Raw genomic sequence first — 23,696 nt, 5'->3', positions numbered from 1 at the left:
GGTGTTCAATCTATAAATACCCGGAGGGGGGGGCACTGCCACAACAGGCCCTGTACCTGCCCTGTCCACGGAGGGCGGGCAGATGAGACGTAAAAAGGGCTACCAATATACGTAGCCTCCTTGGCGCACCCTGTAACTTACCACTCCATTTGTCCCGTTACAGCTTTATACCCCAACAGGAGATACCCCTTTCCCCTTGCTTGCTGGGCATGGTTTGCATAGCTGCCAACAGTCCAGGATTTACCCGGGCAGTCCTGACTCCGGCACTGATGGCCGGCTTCCCCGGTTATTGACCCCCTTGCGGCGCGGTGACATCACACCGCTGATTTATGACATCACAGGGCCGTCCGTGCAGAGAAACCCACGTGTCGATGTTCCTGGGGGAACCCCCTCGGCGAACCCAGCAGGACGGACTCGGAACGTTCTAGAACTGGAGCTGGCCCCGCCCCCACCTGGTGTTCTCTGTATAACACCCAGCCGTTAAATAGTTAACCACTCTAATAAATTTTAAAAAATAAATAAATAAATATAAAAAAATAAAATAATATTAAGAAAAATAAATAATTTTGGAATTTTTGATGTTTTCTGATTGGGAGGGGTCACTTGAAACAGTCAGGGTAACCCATCTCCAGAGGTGCATCGGGAGAGCCTTCAAAGGGTTAAGACTAGTGCTGGCTGGCTTTATTTGAGCTGTAAAGGGAAAGAGCACACATTACCCAGCAGTGAGAAGGATAGAGGGGTGGGGAGGGGTGTGGAGAGAGAGAAGAGGAGGAGGAGGAGGAGGGGAGAGGGAGAGACAGAGGGAGGAGGAGGAGAGAGGGAGAAGCAGAGAGGAGGAGGAGGAGACAGGGAGAGGAAAGAGGAAAAAAAAACCTTAAAGAGATACATTGTTACTGGCAGTGGGGGGAAAAAAAACAGGGGCAGAAAACTGGGGCAAAAGCAAAGTGTGCGGGGCAGATAGGAGGCCATGGACACCCCCAGCAGGCATGTAACTCAGAAGTGACCCCAGGAGGGGGCAGATCTTTTTTTCTTGTTTTTCTTTTTGGTGGTTGTTAACTAGGAAGACTTTGGGGAGGAAAAAAAAAAAGAAAAACAGGGGGGAGAGGATTTTGGACATTATGCAAGCCCTCAGCCCTCCCCAGCTGGGCAATATGGCTGCTGTTTGGAGGCTGGGGGCAGGCAAAGGGGGTAGGAGAGGAAGCTTGTGCTCAGGGCTGGCTGGGAGCTGGAGGCTGAAGCTGGGCCTCTAACTCAGGAGGACTCACAGAGGCCACACACTGCTGGAGAAGGAGGAGGTGAGAGAGGGAGAGGGGAGCGAGAGAGAGAAGAGAGAGAGAAGGATCTCCAGGATGGAGCCCAAACACAAGGAGTTACTGCAACAGTGTCACCAGAAGCTGGTGGAGTCCATCAGGTGTGGCGATAGACTGGTGGACCTCCTGGAGGAGGCTGGGACCCTCAGCGTCCGGGACAGGCAAGAACTGGACAGCGGCTGCCCCACCGGTAAGGACAAGGTGGACCTCTTACTCAAGATGCTCCTGGTCAAGGAGAAGGACCACTTCCAAGACCTGAGGGTGGCCCTGGAGAAGACCGAACCCCATCTGCTCTCCATCCTCTACCTGAACGGCCTCGGGACGGGAGACAATGCAGGTGAGGAACCCCCCCCAAATAAAAACGTATGGGTGGGCGGTGGATCTGAGTACTGGGAGTTATGGATCTCGGTTAGCGTCAGCCAGGTGGAGAGGTCGGACCTGACGGTGTCGCTGGGCCATAGAGTGGCACCAGGCTGCCGGACCTCCGCCTCTGGTAGACGCTCGCAAATGACGTATGCCGATGACATCATCGTGTGAAATGTGTCACTTTTCCGACACTGATGACGTCTTGGGTTATCTGACGTTAACCCCTAAACCCCCTATGACCTCATAGAAGTCATAGTATCAGGAACTGTAGTAGTTATTACAGCCGGATACCCAGCAGCTGTGGGTTGGGGTGCTGGGTTTGCTCGTAGGGGTCCGCAGCCTTCGGGGGCCGGGGTGTCTTTAGGGCCACACTGTAACCCACAGAGCATGAAAATTACCCGCCATGTAACTTTTTTTTTTTTTTTAAAGTTGAATTTTGGCAAATTAATGGTTAATTATTGTGTTTTGAGTGTGTTGTGGTTATCTGCGTAGCGCCAACGTAAGCCGTAGAGCTGAAGGGCCGGAGCTGGACAGCCCTGACAGCCGTGTCTATGACCCTAAGTTGAGCTAAGAAGTTGGAGGAGGGGGTTAATTCTAAAGCTGCAGTTCCACCGCCTCTGCTGAATTTAACTCTTTAGTTAACTGTTAGGAACATGATTCCTAAACGAGGCTGAATGCTTTCCGGAAGTAATTATTTAAAAAATTTTTACCGGGAACTCTTAATTGTCATGTGACATGCAAGCCGGCACAGTTGCCATAGAAACGACAAACGCGTCTTTAGCGGTTCTGTACTGTTTTTGGGAAATAAAACGACAGAAGCGGAACCGCAGCTTTAACTGACGTCAGACGAAGCATCAAATTCTAAAAGGGGTCAAAGTGCGTCATTTAAAATAAAAATAATAATTTAACTTTTTAGTGAATTGATACATTTACTTTTTCATGAATAAACGATCAATTAACTGAAAAGTAAAGAAATTACTATTATTTCAAAAGGTAAAATAATATTTTGACTATTTTTTACATTTATATACATATTTTATATACATTTTATCTTTTAATAACAAAATAATTTTACTTTTAATAAACAATAATAATAAATAAAAAAAAATGTTAGTTCTTACAGAATAACAACAATACTAATATTTTACTTTTTCATAGTAATATTTAAACATCCAATTATTATTACTATTATTTAAAATGGTAAAAATTAATATTTTGCTTAATTAAAAAGTACAAATATTTTTATTTAAAACATGCAATTATTACTTAATGAAACACTTTGTCATGGATACGTTTATTATTTTTACCTTTTTAATTAAGTAATAATTGCATAAAAATATTATACGTTATCATACATAAATATCTTAGACCCCGCCCCCCCCCGTTAAGGATATGCCATCTTAACTTCCTGTTCCCAGGATCTCTATGATTATTCCTCCCCATTAAGGTGCTGATTGGCTCAGGCTTTACGAGGGTATTTGAAAGATGCTCTTCCATTAATTGCCCCCTCTCGGATCTGTTTAATTACATAAAGTGGACAAAGTAACAGAAGGATTTTTTAGTTTCTATGGAAACAACCTATCAGTGCTTGCCGTTACGTCACATGACATTTAAGTGTTCCCGGTAAAAATGATAACTGAATAGTTATTTACGGGAATGACTCTGACGTTCTGCTGTGTTAGGGATGATGCTTCTAAAGCTGCATTTGAGTTCAGCAGTGGAGGTGGAACAGTAGCTTTACTGAGAGGGTGGTAGATAAGTGGAGCAGCCTCCCAGCAGAAGTGGTAGAGACTCATACAGTGAGGGAATTAAAACATGCATGGGATAGACATACGGCTCCTGAATCTAAACTTCCCTCCTTTCTCCCCACTTTCCTCCCCTGTCCTTTCTCTCCTTTCTTCCATTGTCCCTCTTCTCTCCTCTCTCCCATGTATGTTTCACCCTTCTTTCCTTCCCTGTCCTCTTTTTCTCCCATTTATTTTATCCTCTCTCCTTTCCATCCTGTCCTCTCTCTCCCATTTATTCATTTCTCCCTCCTTCCCTCTCCTGTCCTTGCTCTTCTTTATTCCCTCTTTCCTCTTTGGTCATTTCTCTCCCCTTTATCTTTTCTCTCTTCTACTTTCCACCCCTGTGCTCTCCCATTTATTTGTTTTTAAACCTCATTTCCTCCTCTCTCTCTCTCTCTTTTCCTCTCCTCTCTCTCTCTTCCTCCTCTCTCCATCTTTTCTCTCCCATTTATGTTTTCTCTCCTTTCCTCTACTTTCTCTGTCATTACTTTCTTCCTCTCTCGTTTTCCACCCCTGTCCTCTCTCCCATTTATTTGTTTTTAACCCTCATTTCCTCTTCTGTCTCCCATTTTCCCCCTCCTTTTCCTCTCTCCCTGTTCTTTCTCTCCATTCCCCCCTCCTTCCTCCCCTCCTCTGCCATTTCTCCCTCCTTTCTTCCCTTGTTCTCTATTTCTTCTCTCCCTTCCTCTCGTCCCGTTGCCCCGATTTCCCAGACTTGCCCCTTTCTCCCCCCCCCCCGTCTGGGGCTCCTAGGCCGCGCAGGAGTCCCGGTAACAATACACCCCTGACGTCGCGTGTAACACGGCACAGCTGGGCCGACTGGTTTCGCCGCTGATTAATAACAATGCCTCGTTTTGTTGTGTTCAAAGTGCGCTGTCATCGTACTGGTGTCTGTTAACCCTTTGGCCCCTGGCTTCCAATGGCCGGCTGTTGGCCCCGCAGCCCCGTTACAAGCTGCGGGTTTGTGTGCCCTTCGCGGAGACCTGGAAGGAACTCGTTGCCTCTTGAATAACCCTCGACCGGGGCAGGAGCGCCTTATAGAATAATGCAGAGACTTTCTCCGGCGCCCAACGGGTTAAACGGAATAGCCATGAGCTGGATGTGTCCGTGGCCATAAAACGAGCTTGTGGCGCATGAAGCAATCTCGCCTCGGGAGAAGGAGAATCAATACGCTTGCTCCACTCGGCTGTAACCCTTTCAGCCCCGCGAGGACCCGCGGTATGAGCCGGCCCGGTTGCAGGACCTTGGGGTGGACGGCGTAGATTGATTTTCCGGGTCTGGTTAGCATGGGCAACAACCTGGTTTTAACTCATTTTGTCCCAATAAACTCCCTTTATCTGGAGCCGCCATTGTTGTCAGTCATGTGATATTTGGGGTGGCTTTCCCGGCTCAAACACCACACTGAGCTGATGCTTTATGGCGATGCTAATGAAGTCCGTTCCATACAGCAAACAAAATGGCGGATTGACGATGACCGTTATTCTTCTAAAAAGCGTGACTATTCGTATGTTTCTTTAAACAGGCTCTACCTACAGCGTTCTCACCACTATGCCGTCGGACTCGGAGAGCAGCGGCTCCCTCAGCAGTGTAGGTAAGAACCCAGCAGCAGGTAGTGGGGTGAAAGCCCTAGGCTCCTACTAATGGTGGGACGCCGTTCTCCGTAGGGATACCTTTTGTAATTTCCTTCTCTATATAGATGGGGTTATGTTGCCCTGTTCAGGTCAGATAAAACTTTGTGGTCGAACTCGTCTATAATCGGCTAGATGAGTCTGTAAAAACCCCACTGCTCTGTGGTTGAAGACCAGGTCTTGGGCTGAGAAGATGACATATAGCGAGCGGGCCTTGGGCTCTGGAGAAGACATATACCCTCGAGGTCTTGGGCTCAGGAGAAGACATAGAGGCCTTGGGCTCAGGAGAAGACATATAGACCTAGAGGTCTTGGGCTCTGGAGAAGATATATAGCCTGGAGAGGTCTTGGGCCCAGGAGAAGACATTTAGCCTGGAGAGGTCTTGGGCCCAGGAGAAGACATTTAGCCTGGAGAGGTCTTGGGCCCAGGAAAAGACATTTAGCCTGGAGAGGTTTTGGGCCCAGGAGAAGACATATTGCCGGGAGAGGTTTTGGGCCCAGGAAAAGACACACAGTGTACAGGTCTTGGGCTGTAGCATAATTGGTGTTTATAATGCTTGTCCTGCCTGTTTTGCCCCCTCCAGGTACGTCCAACAAGCCATCGTCCCCTCCCCCTTCTGCTGCAGACAGCCGTCACGCGAGTGAGAAGCTGGAGACCATATTGTCCCAGCTGAGACAGGTAACACGTGAGAGGGACGAGCTGCGAAAGAGGCTGGCGTTGTCCTCTCCAGGGTCAACCTTTGACGACTGCAGGTAAAAGAACAATTCTTGAGGCGATTTAATGAATAAGCTAGTATACCCAGAAGGTGACGTTTCTCCTTAGCAGATCAGAACCCTCTAGGAAGTTGTTTTTTGTGTTACTATACCCATCAGGTGACTGCTTTCCTATCACGTGACCATTTTTAGTGTTCCCTTAAAAAAAATGATGCAGCGTTTTGCGTGATTTAAGATTCATTTCGACATCCGATTCCCCCCTAATTCTTTATAAATTGTTGTCGACCTGTGTGGTTCCAGGCCAAGTTCCAATCTTACTCCAGATTACGAGCGTCTCAAGATTCAGTGCATGAAGGCGATGTCGGAGCTGGAAGCGTTACAAAGCCAGCACTCTAAAGCACTGAAGAAGTGTGAGGAGGCCGCCAAGGAGGCAGATTTTTACCAGTGAGTCTGAAGACATTGATTATTTACCCCGTAGGGATCTCCTGGCAGTTAATGGGTTAAAAAAAGCATTTTTTTTTTTTGTAATTTCTTTTTTCTTAGTTAAAGGTTCCATTGGGGAAAAAAAATTTCCAAAAAAAACTTCTTACAAAGTAATTTAAGCTTATAATAAACGCAAATTATCTTTGCCAACTTCGTATCCTCGTGTTTGTCGTTGTTATACCGGTAGCGCTTGATGCTGAAATTTGATTGTTTGTTGTCTGGGTATATGAGGGAAGAGCCCACGTTTTGACATTCGTCTTCCCTACAGCACGTTGCACAGCCGCGTCCTGAGTGACCAGACGCAGCTACAGGAGGACAGCGAGAGCCTGCGCCGGAAGCATGCGCAGCTGCAGCGCGAGTATACGCACGTGCAACAGTCCTGCCAAGACCTCAAGAGGATGCACGAAGCCGACCAGAGGGAAATCTCGGAGCTCCGTCGCCAACAGCAGCTGGTAATTTCCGTTCGTTACGGTTTCACCAGGAGTGTCGGAGAACCCAACGCGTTTTCAAGTCGCTACCAAAAAAAGTAGATTTTTGGTTTTCAAGAGATCCCCAAACTTTAAACCACAAGACTTTTATATACGGCGTGTCCATATAGAATTAAGTAAATGGAATTTATATACTAAAGTCTCCCATCACCAAAATAAAATATATTAAATATTTAAAGCAAAATTCTGCCAAATTCATAAAATTATTCACACGTTTTAAATATGAAAATAACGAATCTTGACATTTATTTAAATTATGGAAAATATTTGAAATCAAACATTATTCCCAGCATATCTTCTCCTTCTTGTCCTCCCAAGGTGGTGAAGCAGAACGGTTCCTCCGAGCTGATCAATAAGTTGTACGACACGGCTTTGGACAAGCTGGAAGGTGTGAAGAAGGATTACGACTCTCTGCGCAGACAGTACAATGAGAAGGTGTCCACTCATAACTTGGACCTGGGTCGGTTGGAGCAGAGCGAGGAGGAGAAGAGGAGCCTGCAGAAGCAGCTGGAGGGGTTCCTGAAGCAGAGGGACAGCGCCGTGCAACTTCAGCATCAGTACTCCTCTTCTATGAGAAGGTAGAGGACACGGATGCCCCTTCTTGCTAGAGATGGTTCTGGGCTGAAGGCGGGTGGGCAGGATGGTGATCTAAACCAACAATGGGATTGTATGGAGATAGTGGGTTTTGCTCGGGGGACCAAGTCTTGCCTCGAGCCAAGCTGCTGGCCCATGAAGTGTGGAGGAGATACAAGTTAGACCTCTCCCCTTCTGTCCTTTTTGATCCTTTTGCATGTTTTTCTGTGTCTGGCGGGAGAGCCTAAACCATGCCAGGGTTTTATCTTGCAAGGCTCGGTGATAAGTGGTGGGTAAGGCCTCCAAGATTTCTGATGGTGGCCCTGTGACTGTGCTCTTCATTTACAGAATTTGATTGTATCCCTGTGTAATATTGTAACTCTGGTGTGTCTTCAGCCTTGGAGGACTAGCGTTTGACCCTCCTGTTTTCAATGAAGCTTTTACATAAAGGTCTAGCAGAGACGGGGTCAACGTACTTGACTTTCTCAGGCTAATGCTATCTGACTAGGAGCTGAGAGATGCATCTCTCATGGTGGCCGGATAAAAGTAATAACCATGTAGCTCCGAGCGAGGTTGACTTGCTAAGGTGGGTTAGAACAGATAACCCATTGTCTCTGCTGAACTTCTTTTATTTTTATTGGCCATCATTGTTTTCCCCCTAGGCTTTTATGCTTTTATTATCTTATTTTCCTCCTCGCGGCTACATCAAAATGTTTTGCTTGCCAGGGCCACCCAAGAACAAGGTGTTGAATGAATTTCGATTGTTTGAGTTTCTGGGCAGAGAAGACATTTCCTACTCGTCACTAATAGGAATTGGGTTATTTGGTCTTCCCCCAGGTACGACTCTATCCAGCAGGAGCTGAACAAGGCGACCTCGCAGAACAAGGAGCTACAAAGGGAAGTGGAGAGGTTGCAGGCTGAAGCCACGCGTTTTAAGACGATGCAACTGAAAGCGGTCAAAGATGCAGAAAAATACAAGGAGGCAAGGGACTCTGTGTTCAACGAATATCGCCTCATAATGAGTGAGCGGGACCAGGTCATCAAGGAGATGGACAAGATGCAGACAGAATTGGAGATGGCCCAAGGGCGGTTGAAGAACAATTCAAGTGACAACAGGGTGGCAAGTGAGGAGATGGAGGCTCTTAGACAGGTAAGTGATGGTGAAAACATCTGATGGGGATCTGGTTGGGCTTAAGTGAAGAACTTGGTGTATACGCGGTACATGTTTGTAACTGGTAAGGGCAAGAAACGATGGGTGAAAAAAGGGGCAGAGTAGGTGGCTTGTGTCCCGGAAGGATGCAGATGCTTATTGTGGTGAGAAGGTTGACTTGAAAGCCATCAACATGTAGACGACACACACCATGTTTTTACGCCCCCCGCCAGGAGCTGAACTCTGCTCTGGTCGAGCGAGACAGAGCAATCTTTGAGAGGAATGAACTCTTGGAGAAGTATTGCCATGAAGTGAAGGATAAGACGGAGGCCCAAAAGGAACTGGACCAGGCTTGTAAAGACATAGAGACTGTGAAGGAAGAACGCGACGTGGCGCGGAAAGAGCGGACGGAAGCCATTATTCAGAGAGACCACCTACTGAGGGAATACTACCAAGCCAGACAGGTATGGCTGCCGACTAGCTACGCCAGTAGTGAAACCAGGTTATTTAAACTTGCGCCCCTAGACCATATCGCTTGCCATTTGTTTGCCATTATTCCCCCAAGGATGTCTACTCTTGTTTCATCTCCAAAAAGGTTCACCTTATGTTTGACCTTGTTGTAGTATTAAGACCTTTTTAGGGTCTGAAGCTTCAATATTTTCTACTATTTCGTAGAGATACATAAATTCCTAGCTCCTAAATTATACAGGTTTAATGTTGAGCATCTGGGACATTCTTAAATGCGGTATTTACCCTCTGAACCCTCATATCTGCTTCTAAAATGTTTAGATCCAGGATTCTGCTACTCTAGATATGGAGAGAGCCAACAAGGAGATCGAAGTCCTGAGGAAACAGTACGAGGCCATGAGTCATGAGCTGAAGGAGGCCACCCAGGAAGCTGAGGTGGCCAAATGCAGGAGAGATTGGGCCTTCCAGGAGAGAGACAAGATTGTGGCGGAGAGAGAGAGTATAAGGTGAGTCAATCGGATCCAGCACTGGGTATCTCCTAGAGGTTTACTTGCTGCCCTAAATCCTAGTGGTCCACTTTTAATAACGCAAAATAAGTAATTTGGAATTTTCTGTGTCCATCAACTTCTAAGTTGACTTGGTGTTCCTGTCTGAAATGTTCTTTAGAAGTTTGAGTTGGTGTTCCTCCCTAAAATGTTCTTCAGATATTTGTCAGTCACCAAGTGTTTGAGGATCTGCATTAATACTCGATATGGGACAGCCCTATAGGAAGTAGGTTTTCACCTTTATGCAAGGTCAGAATGATGACATCACAGATGGAAGCAGCCATTTTTCTTCTGAATGGTTTGCCGCTGTTTATAGTATTGAGTAGTTTATCGGACATGGAGCCTTCATTAGTTGTGATCATTGCAGGACTCTGTGCGATAACCTTCGGAGGGAGCGTGACCGGGCAGTCAGCGAGTTGGCAGAGGCTCTGCGTAACTTGGACGACATGCGCAAGCAGAAGAATGATGCTACACGGGAGCTGAAGGAACTGAAGTGAGTGCAGCTCTGATTTCTTTCTTATTGAATATAGTACAATCTGTCATGGCCTGTATTGACGCTGTCCTGTTTAACCCTTTGCAGGGAGAAAATGGATAACCAGATCGAGAAGGAGGCCAGGTTTCGGCAGCTGATAGCTCACAGCTCACACGACTCGGCCATCGACACTGACTCTCTTGAATGGGAGACTGAAGTAGTGGAGTTTGAGAGACAGAAGGTGAGTAGAGAACACGTCCCAGCGTGGATGTGTAGGGAAGCTGTGTTCCAAGGTCTCGTAAGGGTATCTACATTTTGGATATAACTTCTCAAAATCTATAATTTGTAGGCCTCCTTACCACAGTTTGTAAGTCAGGGTACCATCTTGTCATAGACAATTCTTGGTGTTTTGTCCCCTTACTTAAGAGTCTGTTCTCCTGCCCCTTGATAGGACGACATGGACCTCAATGCTCTTGGCTTTGATGTGGCCGACGGGGTGAATGAGCCCTTCTTTCCCGGAGACAGTGGCATTTTTGTGACCAAGGTGGATAAAGGCAGCATTGCTGATGGCCGGTTAAGGTACCAGTTGACTTTTAGCGTTTGTGCATGCATTGTGTCCTTGTAACCATTTGTTTTTTTAGACGATACATCTGGCTGAATTCGCTGTCTGGTCTAGGACTAATTTAAATTATTTTATGAGATTGGAGACCATATCTTTAAGTCCATTGGAATTCTATTTTTCTTCTTCTTAAAGACCATTGTGTGTTCTAATGTCCTGAGCAGGGTGAACGACTGTCTGGTGAAGATCAACGATGTGGACCTCACAAACAAGGACCGCAAACAAGTGATTAAAGCCGTGCTGAGCGGAGGAGACGTGATCAACATGGTCGTACGCAGGAGGAAATCCTTGGGCAGCCGCGTTATAACGCCTATCCACATCAACCTGGGAAGCCAGAAAGGTGAGGAGTCTGGAATAATGGTCACCTGACTTGGGACCTTATAGCCCACCCGAAGTGCACTCTATCCAGGCGACCTGTAATTATCTGGTTGACCTTCTCTATTTAACCTGGTACCGTGGGTGAACTGTTTTCGTGGTGGTCATCTTAATCTTCCAGATATAAGATGCATCGTACATAGTGTTCCTGCTTCTGGTCATCTGGCTTCGTCGATAATAACACACGTCCATCATCAAAAAATCTTTCTTTGTAAAGTAGTTGTTTGGGAGAACATAAGAAAAAATGGGCAACAGGAGAAGGTTAAATATTGCTCAAAGGGGGCCAAACCTGTCCTGCTGACCACAAAAATGGACTGTCTAGAAATCTCACCAAGTGGACATTGATGTGACCCATCTTTTTCTGCCCTCCTGTGCCAGTGGCCATATATATATATTTTTTTTAAAACTAGATTTTTCTGATGTTTCCATTTTTTATTTTTGTTTTGTCTTCATTTTCTGCGATCCTCTTCGTTTTAACGCCTTTCTTTCTGCTCAACAGACAGCGGTATCTCTTTAGAGAGCGGAGTGCTTGTGGCTGCGGTGCTGCCAGGGAGCCCAGCGGCCAAGGAAGGAACCCTTGTTCCTGGAGACAGGATAGTGGCCGTGAGTTTACGGGTCCAAACCCAGCCTATTAATGCTTAATATCCGTGTTTAATATGATGCCAACCACAAAACTGGTTCAAACGCAGCCTCCATTTGTGAGAGTTGATATGGAAATATGCAATGTCGTTGGCTTGGGTTGCACGCGACTCAAAGAGCCATTCCAGGGGTCCTAACATATCACTTTTGGTTAATGAGGTTTGGAAGAGGTGGTGTGGAGAACGTTTGACGTTGAAGGATCTGGGTATCCATTGGTAATCGTCGCGCTGAGTTTGCCAGGACTGAAATGTGACTCGTTTGAGCCTTTAATGGGCTTTCTTGGTATTGAAGTACAATATATTACCTTGGGTTTATTGGCCTTCCTGCACTTCAGCTGAAGGGTTAACCTTTCTTCTGATGCGTTCTCTCTTCTCCAGATCAACGGCATAACTCTAGATAACAAGTCTGTCACCGAGTGCGAAGCTCTGTTACGCAGCTGCCGGGAATCTTTGAGTCTTTCCTTGTTGAAGGTACATTTAACGCATCCCAAAGTATCTAGTGGAGCCTCCAAAAATCACCTGGCACATCTGAGAGACCCCTGTTGACTTCTAGAGGACACACAGCTGGATGTATAGAGAACGCTGGTAGACTCTATAAGAGAGACTCGCTAGAGACAAATAGAGAGCTAAATGTATCAGTTATTGGCCCACAGAAGAGGAGTTATTGGACCTGTTTATAGATGCCTCTGATGTGAAGCCACATCAACGTTGCCATGCTTGTGGGATTAAGTGACATCATTCCTTTTCCTTTTGGATAGTAAGTTCCTGTTACACTCAGACATCAGGATTGCACCCTAGCAACTGAGTAGGACACCCAAGTAGGATCACAGCTTCTTAGGTGGTGGTAAGGCTTCCATCAGTGGAAAGTCAAGACAACTTGTCAAGAGGGTAGTCCAGCAACAAGGCAGTGGTTAGGTGGTCAAAGGGTGGCTTTATCCACATGGCAACTGTAAGTTAAAGGGCAAAGACCCCCCCCCAAAAAAAAAATGTTTAGCTAGTAAACAATATCTCTCAATTATTTGGTAAATTGTTTTCAAGGAAGAGTCGGGCTTCGTAGGACTTTGAAGGACGCCGATTCTGTTGTAGTCACATTTGATAGGCTCTTTGTTTATTTTAGGTATTCCCTCCCAATACATCCTGGAGTGGGCAAAACCTCTTTGAGAACCTGAAGGAGTCATGTCGGGTACTTCCCCCCAATATACAGTCTCAGAATAAAAGGAACGTGAAGAATAACAGCTCCACGCAGACAGACATTTTCTGCCCAGACATCATGGATCATAAGAAGGAAATGGCGGACGGAAATGGATCTGAGAGGGCCCTTCAGCTAAGTTGTCATAGCCATTCCGAGCACAGCCTGGGTTCCCTCGGAGGGGAAGTTTTCATGGGCCCTGGCTATGAGATGCTGGATGTGCAGGGAGGGCCACTAGGTTTTGCAGACACTATAGAGGAGACACTGATTGAGGTGTCTACAGCCAAGCAGAGCAGTGGCACTTGGCCCAAAGTCATGGTGAGCCCAGGACATTCACAGAGTGAGTTCACCGTCTTCAAGAGGCCCAGACAGAGGAAGTCAATCTTTGATCCAGATACTTTTAAGAGACCTCAGACTCCTCCAAAAATGCCTTACCTTCCTCCTGTTCCTGTTCTAGCTCTCTCATCCCAGGCCCCAAAGCCAGAGAGGCCACCAACGCCTCCCACTCCTCCAAAACGCAGTGACTCGATCAAGTTCAAACACCGACACCAGTCTAGTTCTGCGTCAGACTCTACTGTAACGGCGGGGTCCCCACCTACAAGCCCATCCCCTGTCCCCATCCCGCTGACCAATCAGGATGGCTCCCACAAACCTCACCACAGTAGGGTTATTGGCAAGTGCTGCCGGGAAGATGGCAACGATTGTGTCTTGCCAGGCTTTCGGGGCAGCGGAGAGGTCGAAAGTTGTTTACAGAGAGCGGAAGAGCCTGAAGTGAAGAGGCCCAGGCCGCTATCTGCACCGGCTTTAAAGCACCGACTCGCACCTGTAGCTATCCCCCACACAGGCCTGCAGGTAGGTACTAGAGACGTAAGATAAGGTGATAAAACGTGTAATTGAGATTATCTTGCTGATTTAACAATACCTTATACAGGGCCAGCTCAGCCCTTCCTGCAGATATAAGGTCACAAGGTTGGCCGGGTAAAGCACTTGTGTCTTAAGTGTTTAGGTGTCCATTTCTATTGATTCAGCTTGCATCTGCAAATGGAGACAGGATACAGTCGTTGTTCTATAGTCTACTGCTAGGTAAACAACATGGCCACCATGCTTGCCGTAGATGGTCACCATCTCTTCTGCTTTACCACTGACACTTCCGGCAGGTACAGAAGTTCCCCCAGAGTCCAGAGGACCGATTTTCTCCTGAGCTTGCCCACGATTGTGTCCGTTTCTCCCCCACGCGCTTCCCCCGTCACAGTGAAGCGTTTGCGGCTTCCATGTGTGCGCCAGGAATGTCAGGTGAGTGGTGGCTGGGGTATACCGGACAGTAGAGGGTAGATAGACTCCCTTGGGCTTGGTCCATTTATCTTTCTCAGAAAGTAGCGGCGCATGGACCATATCCTACAGGGAAAAGGGGATTTGCCTTCTGGCGTTGATTTCCTAAAGAACACAATAGAGATTTCCCTTTTTAAAGGGGGCCGTAGGAAGGGCCTGGGTATGATTTTCTAGTAGCCACACTAAAAAACAATGTCCTTAAAGTTAACTTTAGTTTCTTACAAATGGCTCAACTCTTAAATATAATGCTCTTGAAGGAAGACGCTTTTGAACCCCATTTCATCCTCCCAACCCCTGTGGGATATGGTATGGTCCATATCTGTGACACGGCTACCCTCTGCTAATTTCAGGTACTGTACCCCGGAGTCTGGCTCCATGCCCTGCCGTCACTGCGGTTTTAAGGAATCCAATCTACACGGCTTGGAGTCAACGGGTCCCTTCTAATAACTGCCCCTCGTCCACAGGGCAGGTTTGCTCACAGCACCAGCACCCGAGGTATGAGCTCATGGCTATATCAGGAGTCTGTAGGAGTCTAACTTGATGCACTTACATTCTATGTTTATTTACCTTTGTTTAAGTTAATTCATATTATTTGATTATGCGTGGAGCGGTACGTGTTAATTGGGTTTGGTTGAGGCAGCTGGACTCCGCTATCGTTTACCCGTCTGCTTGTTTTGGATAGCGCCCAACATCATGGCCGGCTGAGCCTGGACCTGAGTCACAAGCACCCGGCGGATTACTGCGAAAACTCTCGCCCCAGGGTACCTCATGGATCCAACTCCCTCCCCTCTAGCGCGAGGTTGGGTAAGCACTTTTGCTTTTGTAGCTCTTGTGGTTCAGATGCTTCCATGGAGCATTTTCAGTTTGGCTACTGGTGGGCAAGCAAGCAAAATAGAACCGGGCAGTTACTGCGAAAAGCAATGACGTGTGCGCATGTGGTCATGAGGCGTAGATATTGAGCTTCCTATGAACGTATACTACCGTTTCCATCAGAGTTTTCCCAGCAAGGGTATTAGAAGTTAATAGTCCAGCCTTGGTGGCAACTGGGAGATGTCATAATCCAATGGCCCATGACCATAAAATGTGAATGTATCGTTCTATGTTCTAACACGGTTTGTTTGATAACCGGCAGGTTCCTCCAGAACGGAACGCATTAAAATCCACATTACCCCACGATACCCACGGTGCACTATGGGTTCAGACAGAGGTAAGTAGCCGGCCGAGGACAGATCAGTATCCTAAACGAATCCGCATGTTACTATGGGACAGGCGCTTTTGATCGATGGCCAACTACGACACTCAATGACTTGTGTATCTGCAGGTTCCTTGTCGCACTCGGAGTGTAGCAGTCCGAGTCTGGCCAGCCCTCCCCATTCACCTCTCAATTTGGAGACCTCTTCTTTCGCCAGCAGCCAGTCTCAGAACTCTGTTGCAAGTTTACCTAGGATCTCCGTCAGCACTGTCCCCATGGGGGATCGACGGAAGGACAGGTGAGTAATGTTTGGCCTTTCCCCTCATCGCCAATGTACACCCTTTCCAGAAGCCATCTTGGGAACTTTTGTGTCCTCGCTAATGGCTCTTGAAGAAATAACCCACATTAGTTGGTTCCAACTCTGTTCTTTTATTGAAATAGTTGGATGTGTTCATGAACTGAATGGTCTTGCATGAGGATGTCCTTTAATGTAGACCTGGAAGCCTGTGGCTTTGATCCACTGGTTTTATGCTTGTCTCCAGAATTTAACTGGTTCAAACTGGGATTATTTTAATGGTTCAGTTTAATCTTGAGGTCAACTCCCCCTGGAATCCATATTACCTCCTTGTGATGGAGTCCCACTGATCTCACTGTGTGATTTATCTTGCAAAGTCTTTGCTTGTATTAATGTGTTTTCTCTTTGTTTCCCCTGTTCCATTGACATTGTTCTTACCATTGTCTCATCTTTACCCTTTTCTCTCCCCACCTGTTTGTAATGCTTCACGTTGTGTTGTTCCTCCTCACCATATTGTTCCTTACTTTTATACCCAAACTCTTAAACTGTTGAATATATCCTTCCCCTTTTAACCTCTTCTCCCCAAGCCATTACTACCATCTCCCGTCCAGATATGTTTTCCGCACTAGGTCTTTAATGAGACTTCAAACTCTTCCTAGACCAAGGTTTTCCTCAGTAAGGTGCTTGAGGTCAGCCTCCGTTCTCTTTGTCCGCTTTTCCCACCCTGCTTCTCGATGCCCCTGCATGCTACAAATGCACAAGCCCCATCCGGTTCCTTTTGGTCTGATATGTTTGGCAGGGGAAGGACCACTGATGGCTACAAAGCATTGGTGGTATTTCCTGCAAGAAAGGTTTTAAACCATGCTCCCTGCATGCATGTGCACGTAAATGCCCCCAAGAAGGTTCATAATGGATGCCGATACGTAGAATCTTCTAGTGTCAAAGGATTTTTTTCAAGAAGTTAAGTCCATTGCTGGTCTTGGCTTTGTAAGCTCCAGAAAGCGTGGAGTTGAACTTGTATGCAGTAGTTGGTGCATGGCCATGTAGAACGTAGGTTCTCTCAGACTTTGGTCATTATCTGGTCTGCTGGCTCACCTGGAATTAATAGATTCGCACTATTCCTGACAATGTCACAGCTTGTTAAGAAGTTGTTGAGATGAATGAAGGGCCTTCATGTGGCTGGATCTAAGAGTGAATTCTTTTTTTTGTGGTGGGATGGACAAGTGGTCTTCAGTGGTCTACCTGACGTTAGAGTTTCATGAAAATCTTCGTTTCTTCAGGGTACTTGGGGAATAGACTTGAGAAACAAGCCAATGTTCATGAAGTCCCAAGCAAGGAGATAAAATATGCGAGTATAGTACGAAAATTGCAGATCTAATGGGAGCTGATCTACATCCTTAGTGCTTTTGCATGTCGTCCTCCTGTTATGCTGGGATCAGTTCTCGTTGTCTCTTTTTTACACCTTGAATTATGTTGAAATGTATGTATTGGCTGGCTCTAAGGCTCTTAGGGCTCTCCTTGTGTTGCAATTTCAAGAGATTAGGCATTGTGGGGCCAAATATGGATGGGTCTAAACTTGGGTGGGGTTTTATTTCCTTGATGAAGGTCCGTTAACCTCCCAACTCCTTTTGCAGACCACTAGTGGAGGAGCCGCGGCACGTGAAGGTGCAGAAAGGCTCGGAGCCCCTCGGTATTTCCATCGGTGGTGGGGAGAGTGGAGGTATCTTTGTCTCTAAGGTTACTGCCGGAAGCATTGCGCAACAAGCGGGCCTAGAGTATGGAGACCAGCTGCTAGAGGTAAGTGGGGGCCTTCACGTGGCCCATGGCACCTCCAAGATATGCAGGATCAAAACAGTTTGACAAAAAGAAATAAGATGTACAATGAGTTCAAACAATATTTAAGATTGTAGGAGAACATTATGATATTGAGTTGGACCCATTGCTCATCCCTTCTGAGGTCAACATCAGGGAGTCTTCTCTTTTGAACATGGTGGTTAGGGTCCTGCAGAAGCACTTTTAGTTGAGTTTGGTTTCCAGGTGAGAGTAAAAAAGATTCAGGCTTGGGTTGTAGAGTAGGTATATGTAAAAATAGTAGATACCATGCCATGAATAAGTTGATCGATATTGTCTGTTCTCGATGTGTGCTTATACATTGACCCATTGGGCTTTGTCCTTTCGTGGCAGCCATGAGAGGTGAGACTATTGAGTTTGTTCATCTTTGTGTCTTTGCCCACAGTTTAACGGCATAAACTTGAGGAACGCCACGGAGCAGCAGGCGCGCTTGATCATCGGGCAGCAGTGTGACACCATCACCATCTTGGCTCAATACAACCCGCACATGTGTCAGTCCATCCACTCGAGGTCCAGGTGAGGGGCAGATATTACTGCTTACCCGTGTCATGTGTGTAGTCTGGGCTTATATACAGTGAGACTTTAGGACTCCCAATTTTAACATATTTTTCTTGGCAACATACTTTTCTTAAGTTTCTACATGTATCCAACTTGTGCTTTGGTGGCACTGGCGCTTTTTGCTAATTTTCTGATCTGTGTTTCTCAATCACGTTTCCTTCCAGCTCGCGTCTGGACACCAGTATGTCTCATTCCACGCCACACAGCAGCGGGGCGGCCACGCCTGACAATCATTCCGTCATTGACACTGTGAGCGAGCAAGATGAGGGGACCATGACTCCTCCTTCCAAGGAGACCACGCCCAGCACGAGCCCACGCACTTCACTCAGGTGATGATTTGGGGTGACCCTCCAGTTGGGGCTCACCATCCTCCCTTTGTTTGGAAACATGGCTTGCCCCCCTTTGCGTGTCCACCGCTTGATCTCGCGCATACATCCTATGTAATTGTTCCGGAGATTGACATCATGAAACTACTTTCTACCTTTTCTCCTTCGGCCAGGACCCCAGTACATGGGACTAAGAAGCACTCGGAGATCCGCACGGTCACCTTGTCCAAGTCCCCGGTGGAGCTGGGAGTTCAGATTTGTGGGGGCAACCTGTTCGGGATATTTGTTCTGGATTTGGAAGACGAGAGCTCAGCTGGTGGGGCTGAGGGCTTACTTATAGGGGACATGATTCTGGAGGTAAGTGTACGAGGTGGCCACTTACCGGTCTGTTAAACTTTTGAAATAGAGGCATACGTTATTTTATTTTTTATGAAGTACCTCGATACAGAAGGACTTTATTAGGTCTCTTCTCCCCTTTTCCGCTTCTTTATTTTCACTTTATCTGAAGTTCCTACTCCTTCCCGCCCAGCCCTTTTCAATCCCAGTTTCCATGTATTTTCTTCTTTTTAATTTTATTTATTTATTTAACAATTACATTTTTATTAAATAAAAGAACAGCCAAAACGTATGATTTTTCCCCCCCCATTATTTTAAATGTTTTAGTATGGATCTGTGGAAATGAGAAACAAAACGGCAGAAGAAGCTTATCTGGAAATGCTCAAACCCGCAGAAAACGTCCGGCTAAAAGTTCAACATAAAATAGACGAATTCAACAAAATCAAAGACCAGCCTGGGGATGGATTCTACGTAAGGTCAGTTTGCCAGAGGGGCAGCTCTACAGCCAGGAGGACCTCCAAGGAACTGCCCCACGAATTTGGAGTCGAAGCTCCTACAACAACTTTAGAACTTATCAAGGAGGTCTTAAAAAATATAAATGTTATATTTGTTTGCCTTCTTGGATGTGTTTAGCTCCATAGGCTGTGATCTTCTGAAGCTTGTATACTCTGGGGATGGATTCATTAGGATCAGTTGATGGTAACGCCATACTGTTGTGGGTATGGAAGAGTTAATTGTGGGTTTGTACGCTTGGTTGCAGAGCACTTTACGAGCGGCAAGCAGAGCTTTCACAAGAGTTGAGTTTCAAGAAGGACGACATACTTTACGTGGATGACACCTTCCTCCAGGGGACGTTTGGCATGTGGATGGGGTGGCAGCTCGATGAGAACGCCCAGAAGCTGGAGAGAGGGCAGATACCCAGTAAATACATGTAAGTGACACACACTCAATTAACACGCAGATTCTCAAACACGTTGATTCTCAACCAAGTCGCGCCAGGAGGCCAGAGTGTGGCAGGAGCGCCAGGCACCTTCTTGAGAAGATCATTAAAAGTTGACGTGTTGTCTTCTTCTTCCACCACGTTGCCTCTACGTGACATAATTTAATGATACAATCTTTTAACTGTTGGAATAATGCCGTCCTTCCCTCACACACGCGTAAGGCGTGAACTAGACATTATTTTATGTGATAACTCGACTATTGCCACCTCAACCTCATCTAAGAGCTTCTGGTGGGACTATGCTCAGGAGAGAACCAGAGTTTATCTTCATTAAAGATGTGTGAAAATTGGATGAAACATGAGTGGAAAATACATTCTAAATAAAGCAATCTGGGTTTCCTCTTATTAACGTGATCAAGGAAGGTCTCCAAACCCGCTTCTGAAGGTTCAGAGTAACGTTGGAACCTTTAGCTAATTATGGATGTATATAGGCTTTAGTGGGGCTTGAGGACCCCTGATCATCCGTGTCAAGTTTCACGTACGCCATTATCCTTAAAACATCACCCCTATTTTATTCCCTCAGTATGGAGCAAGAGTTCTCGAGGAGGCTCAGCTTGTCGGAAGCGCGAGATGAAGCCGCGGGGAAGACTCTCTCGGCTGCTGCTAGACGTTCCTTCTTCCGCAGGAAACACAAACACAAGCGCAGCGGATCTCGGGACGGCAAAGATCTCCAGGGCCTGGATACGATCAGCACGGATTCCATCCCCTTCCTGGACGGTAAGGCCATGAAGGACATAGGTCAACTTCTGGGAGAAGCTGAGAGCGAAGTCGACTTTTGATTATTTATTTTTTTTTAAATCTGTTGTGGACTTGATGTTCTCAATGTTCTGCAGATTCCCAAGTCATCTATTCTTTGGCCTGATTTTTTGTGTTTTTTTTTGTTACTTATATGTGATTTTCTCATCGTGTAGACTCGATGAGCTTGGCCTACCAGAAGGTACAGAGGGTGGACTGCACCTCTCCTCGACCCGTGCTCATCCTGGGACCTCTGGTGGATGCCGTGAAGGATATGCTGGTAAAAGAATCTCCGGGGAAGTTCTGCAAGTGTCCTCTTGGTAAGTTAGGTGCAAATGGTCCCTTGGTATCCCTTCTTCACCGAGAAAAAGAACTATTCTGATACTGAAGGACACAATTTAACAAGAACATGGTGGGTCTGTTGGTGTAGTTTCTTTTCCAAATTAACCCATCTGTTTGTCGTGCAGAGGTGATGAAAGCCTCCCAGCAGGCCATAGAGCGTGGGGTGAAGGATTGTCTCTTCATAGACTACAAGCGGCGTAGCGGCCATTTTGATGTCACCACAGTGGCCTCAATAAAGGAGATAACAGAGAAGGTATCCTCTATATGTCATTAGGTGTCTGATGTCTTCGCATCTCATCCTGTTGGTTGATTTTCATGTGTTAATCATGGTTTTTTTAATCCCCAGGACTGTCACTGTCTGCTGGACATTGCACCCCACGCCATTGAACGCCTCCACAGCGCTCAAATCTACCCCATAGTCCTGTTTATCCGGTACAAAAGCACTAAGCAGATCAAGTGAGTTATTCCAGTGCCTCGCACGTCTCTTTCAGGAATTGAGTGAAGCTCTTGTAGGCCAAGTAAAGTCTCCTCCAGGAGTTACGAGAACCCTTTCCCCAATGGATGGGGAACAGTTCCTGCGAAGAGGAGGGGTGGGACTGTCGCAATAACCGGCCATTGTTAGAAGTCCGCATGGTCGGTGCGTGGCCACCTATCCGCCTCACAGGAAGGGCCACATCAGATGAGATCTGAGAATCTCTCAACCAGTGACCATAAGCAGGACAGTTGGACAGTGCCCGAGCATCAGGACTGCCCTGCCAAAACTGGGACTGTTGGGAGGTATAAGATAGATTTTGCTAGGGGTATCTGTAGAGACCTCTCCTATTGATAGGAAGGCATGGTTACAATCGGTTTTCCTTCAAGGACCCATAGATTCTGACAACTATGCTGGACCCGTATTGACCCAGCAGGTGGCACTATATGGCTTGAGGTCTCCATGCTTCCATATAGCTCGGCAAAGGGTTACATAATAGCCTGATAAAACTGATGTATATAAGCTTTGATGGGGTGGCTTTTTTATTTGTCACAGAATGGAATTCAGTCAATAAAATTATGTGATGTGTTCTCTATGCAGGGAGCAGAAGGACCCGATCTTTCTAAGGGACAAAGTGACGCAAAAACATTCCAAAGAGCAGTTTGAAACCGCACAGAAAATTGAGCAGGAATACAGCAAGTATTTCACAGGTGGGTGGACATGTCAAAAGTCGGTGGTGATCCTAGATCATGCCAAGAGCCGAGTAAGATGCCAGATGTACCTCCGGCTTAGTGAAGTCCTCATGTTTACTGCCCTTACTGTAACAAAACCTTTGCATTCTGGAATGGGTTGGAAATATTTACCGAGTTCTTGCCCTGGTTTTCTTGTCTTCCAGCTGTGATCCAGGGGGGTGCCCTGATTAGTGTTTGCACTCAGATAATCTCGATTGTGGAGCAAGAGCAAAACAAAGCCCTGTGGATCCCGGCATGAGCGCCGTGAAACAGCCGTACCCATGCTTCGTTGACACCCGTCCATCGTTGGTCTTCTGCCGTAACGCTCGCGGTGGTCTTTTTCGAAGACTTGACAATGGGGACTTCTCAGAAGTTGGGGACTTCACAATGGATAAGCCACTGAACGCATCTCCGAGTCAATGGAAGCACCGCAAAGTCCACCGCTCAATGGATAACCAGCTGCTAGGAGATAAAGCCAATGAAGTAGAGACGTTGATGGAGCAGAGACATGGGGGAGCCCTTGCCTTATCATTAATGGACTCGCCGAAGCTTGCATTGGAAGGAGGATTAGGAGTAGCCATTGAAATGTCAATGGTGAAGCTGTAGACTAAAGACATCATGGACACTCCAGAACCATCGTGGGATTTTAGGAAGTCAACGTAAAGCGAAAAGCCTGAACACAAACCCATATCTCGAGATGTGGTGGTTGGAGAGTCTCCAGAAGTTCTTTTGAAGGACACATTGTTGCGTATGGTGGACTTTGCGTCCCATAATGATCTGACTCGAGAATTATAGGTACTAGATATGATGAGGTCATCTGGTAACGAACTATTCCTCTCCGTATTTATTGGGACTTAGTCCGGGTCCTTTTGGCACCCTTATAACACTACATTAACCCGTTCACTGCTTGGGGAGGGCCAGCCTTGGGTCCCTTCCACCAATGACACTTTAAAAATTGAAGTGGCCTTCTGTAGCTCAGTAAAATATTTTAAATCCTTAGGGTCATCTTGCACTTTACAAAGTCATTTTTTTTGTGTGGTTTAAACGCCTATAATACCATGGATACCTCCTTTTACAAAAATCATATAAAAAAGAACAAAAAAATCGACAATTCATTCCTGATTCAGACCCCACCTACTGATACATTGTAGCAAGACTCACGTATTTTGGCATTGGGAGAGTGTGTCTCTCCCCCTCCTGCGGTTAACATTCTATTCTTTCCATTTGTATGTTTTTTTGGGGGTTTTTTTTTTTAAAAAAATTAAATATAGATATATATATATAAAACCATTGGGCTCCAGCGGCAGACATGTCAGCCATGGCAAAGGCGTCATATTTCTATGTAAGTTACAAATATCCTGATTCACCAATATTACCTTTATTCACCTCAAATTTTTTTTTATTTTTTTTTATTTTTTTTTTTTTTTATACCAGGTACTCCAAAAAAAAAATATCCCCTGTAAACGTTCCTGAATTAAATATAATATTTATATAATAAAAACCAAACAACCAATCAGAAACCACTTTTCAGAACGTTCGACTGTCATCGAGAAACGCGTCTGATTCCAACTCCGAGCAGCCTCTCCTAAAAGGGAATTTTACTTTTTTTTTTCTTCCTCCCCAAAAATAAACTGATTTTTTTTTGTTTTTTCTTTTAAAATGGCAGTTGTTTGGGGGTTTCCATCCCCACCCCCTCTAGGACTGACTTGGGGGGGGGATTGTACT

At 46.2% G+C, this 23,696-nt stretch overlaps 1 protein-coding gene across 1 annotated transcript; it reads left to right on the top strand.

The window, feature by feature from the left end:
* The first annotated feature begins 858 nt into the window (after window positions 1–858).
* Window positions 859–22,573, top strand: DLG5 (discs large MAGUK scaffold protein 5). The gene is made up of 33 exons (XM_053450478.1): window positions 859–1,647; window positions 4,986–5,054; window positions 5,675–5,843; window positions 6,105–6,248; window positions 6,556–6,739; window positions 7,094–7,353; window positions 8,186–8,498; window positions 8,732–8,962; window positions 9,288–9,472; window positions 9,879–10,004; window positions 10,092–10,224; window positions 10,435–10,562; window positions 10,767–10,942; window positions 11,477–11,580; window positions 11,994–12,086; window positions 12,733–13,656; window positions 13,962–14,097; window positions 14,484–14,628; window positions 14,816–14,937; window positions 15,266–15,340; window positions 15,455–15,623; window positions 17,255–17,417; window positions 17,857–17,987; window positions 18,194–18,358; window positions 18,529–18,712; window positions 19,019–19,167; window positions 19,452–19,622; window positions 20,215–20,408; window positions 20,603–20,746; window positions 20,894–21,021; window positions 21,115–21,224; window positions 21,841–21,950; window positions 22,136–22,573. Exons 1-33 carry the CDS (start codon window positions 1,350–1,352, stop codon window positions 22,228–22,230), a joined length of 5,928 nt encoding a protein of 1,975 aa, XP_053306453.1. The 5' UTR covers window positions 859–1,349; the 3' UTR covers window positions 22,231–22,573.
* Window positions 22,574–23,696: the final 1,123 nt, after the last annotated feature.

The sequence above is a fragment of the Spea bombifrons genome, chromosome 11 (assembly GCF_027358695.1).
Source record: "Spea bombifrons isolate aSpeBom1 chromosome 11, aSpeBom1.2.pri, whole genome shotgun sequence".
Taxonomy (NCBI): Eukaryota; Metazoa; Chordata; class Amphibia; order Anura; family Pelobatidae; genus Spea; species Spea bombifrons.
This window is presented reverse-complemented; position numbering and strand designations above follow the sequence as displayed.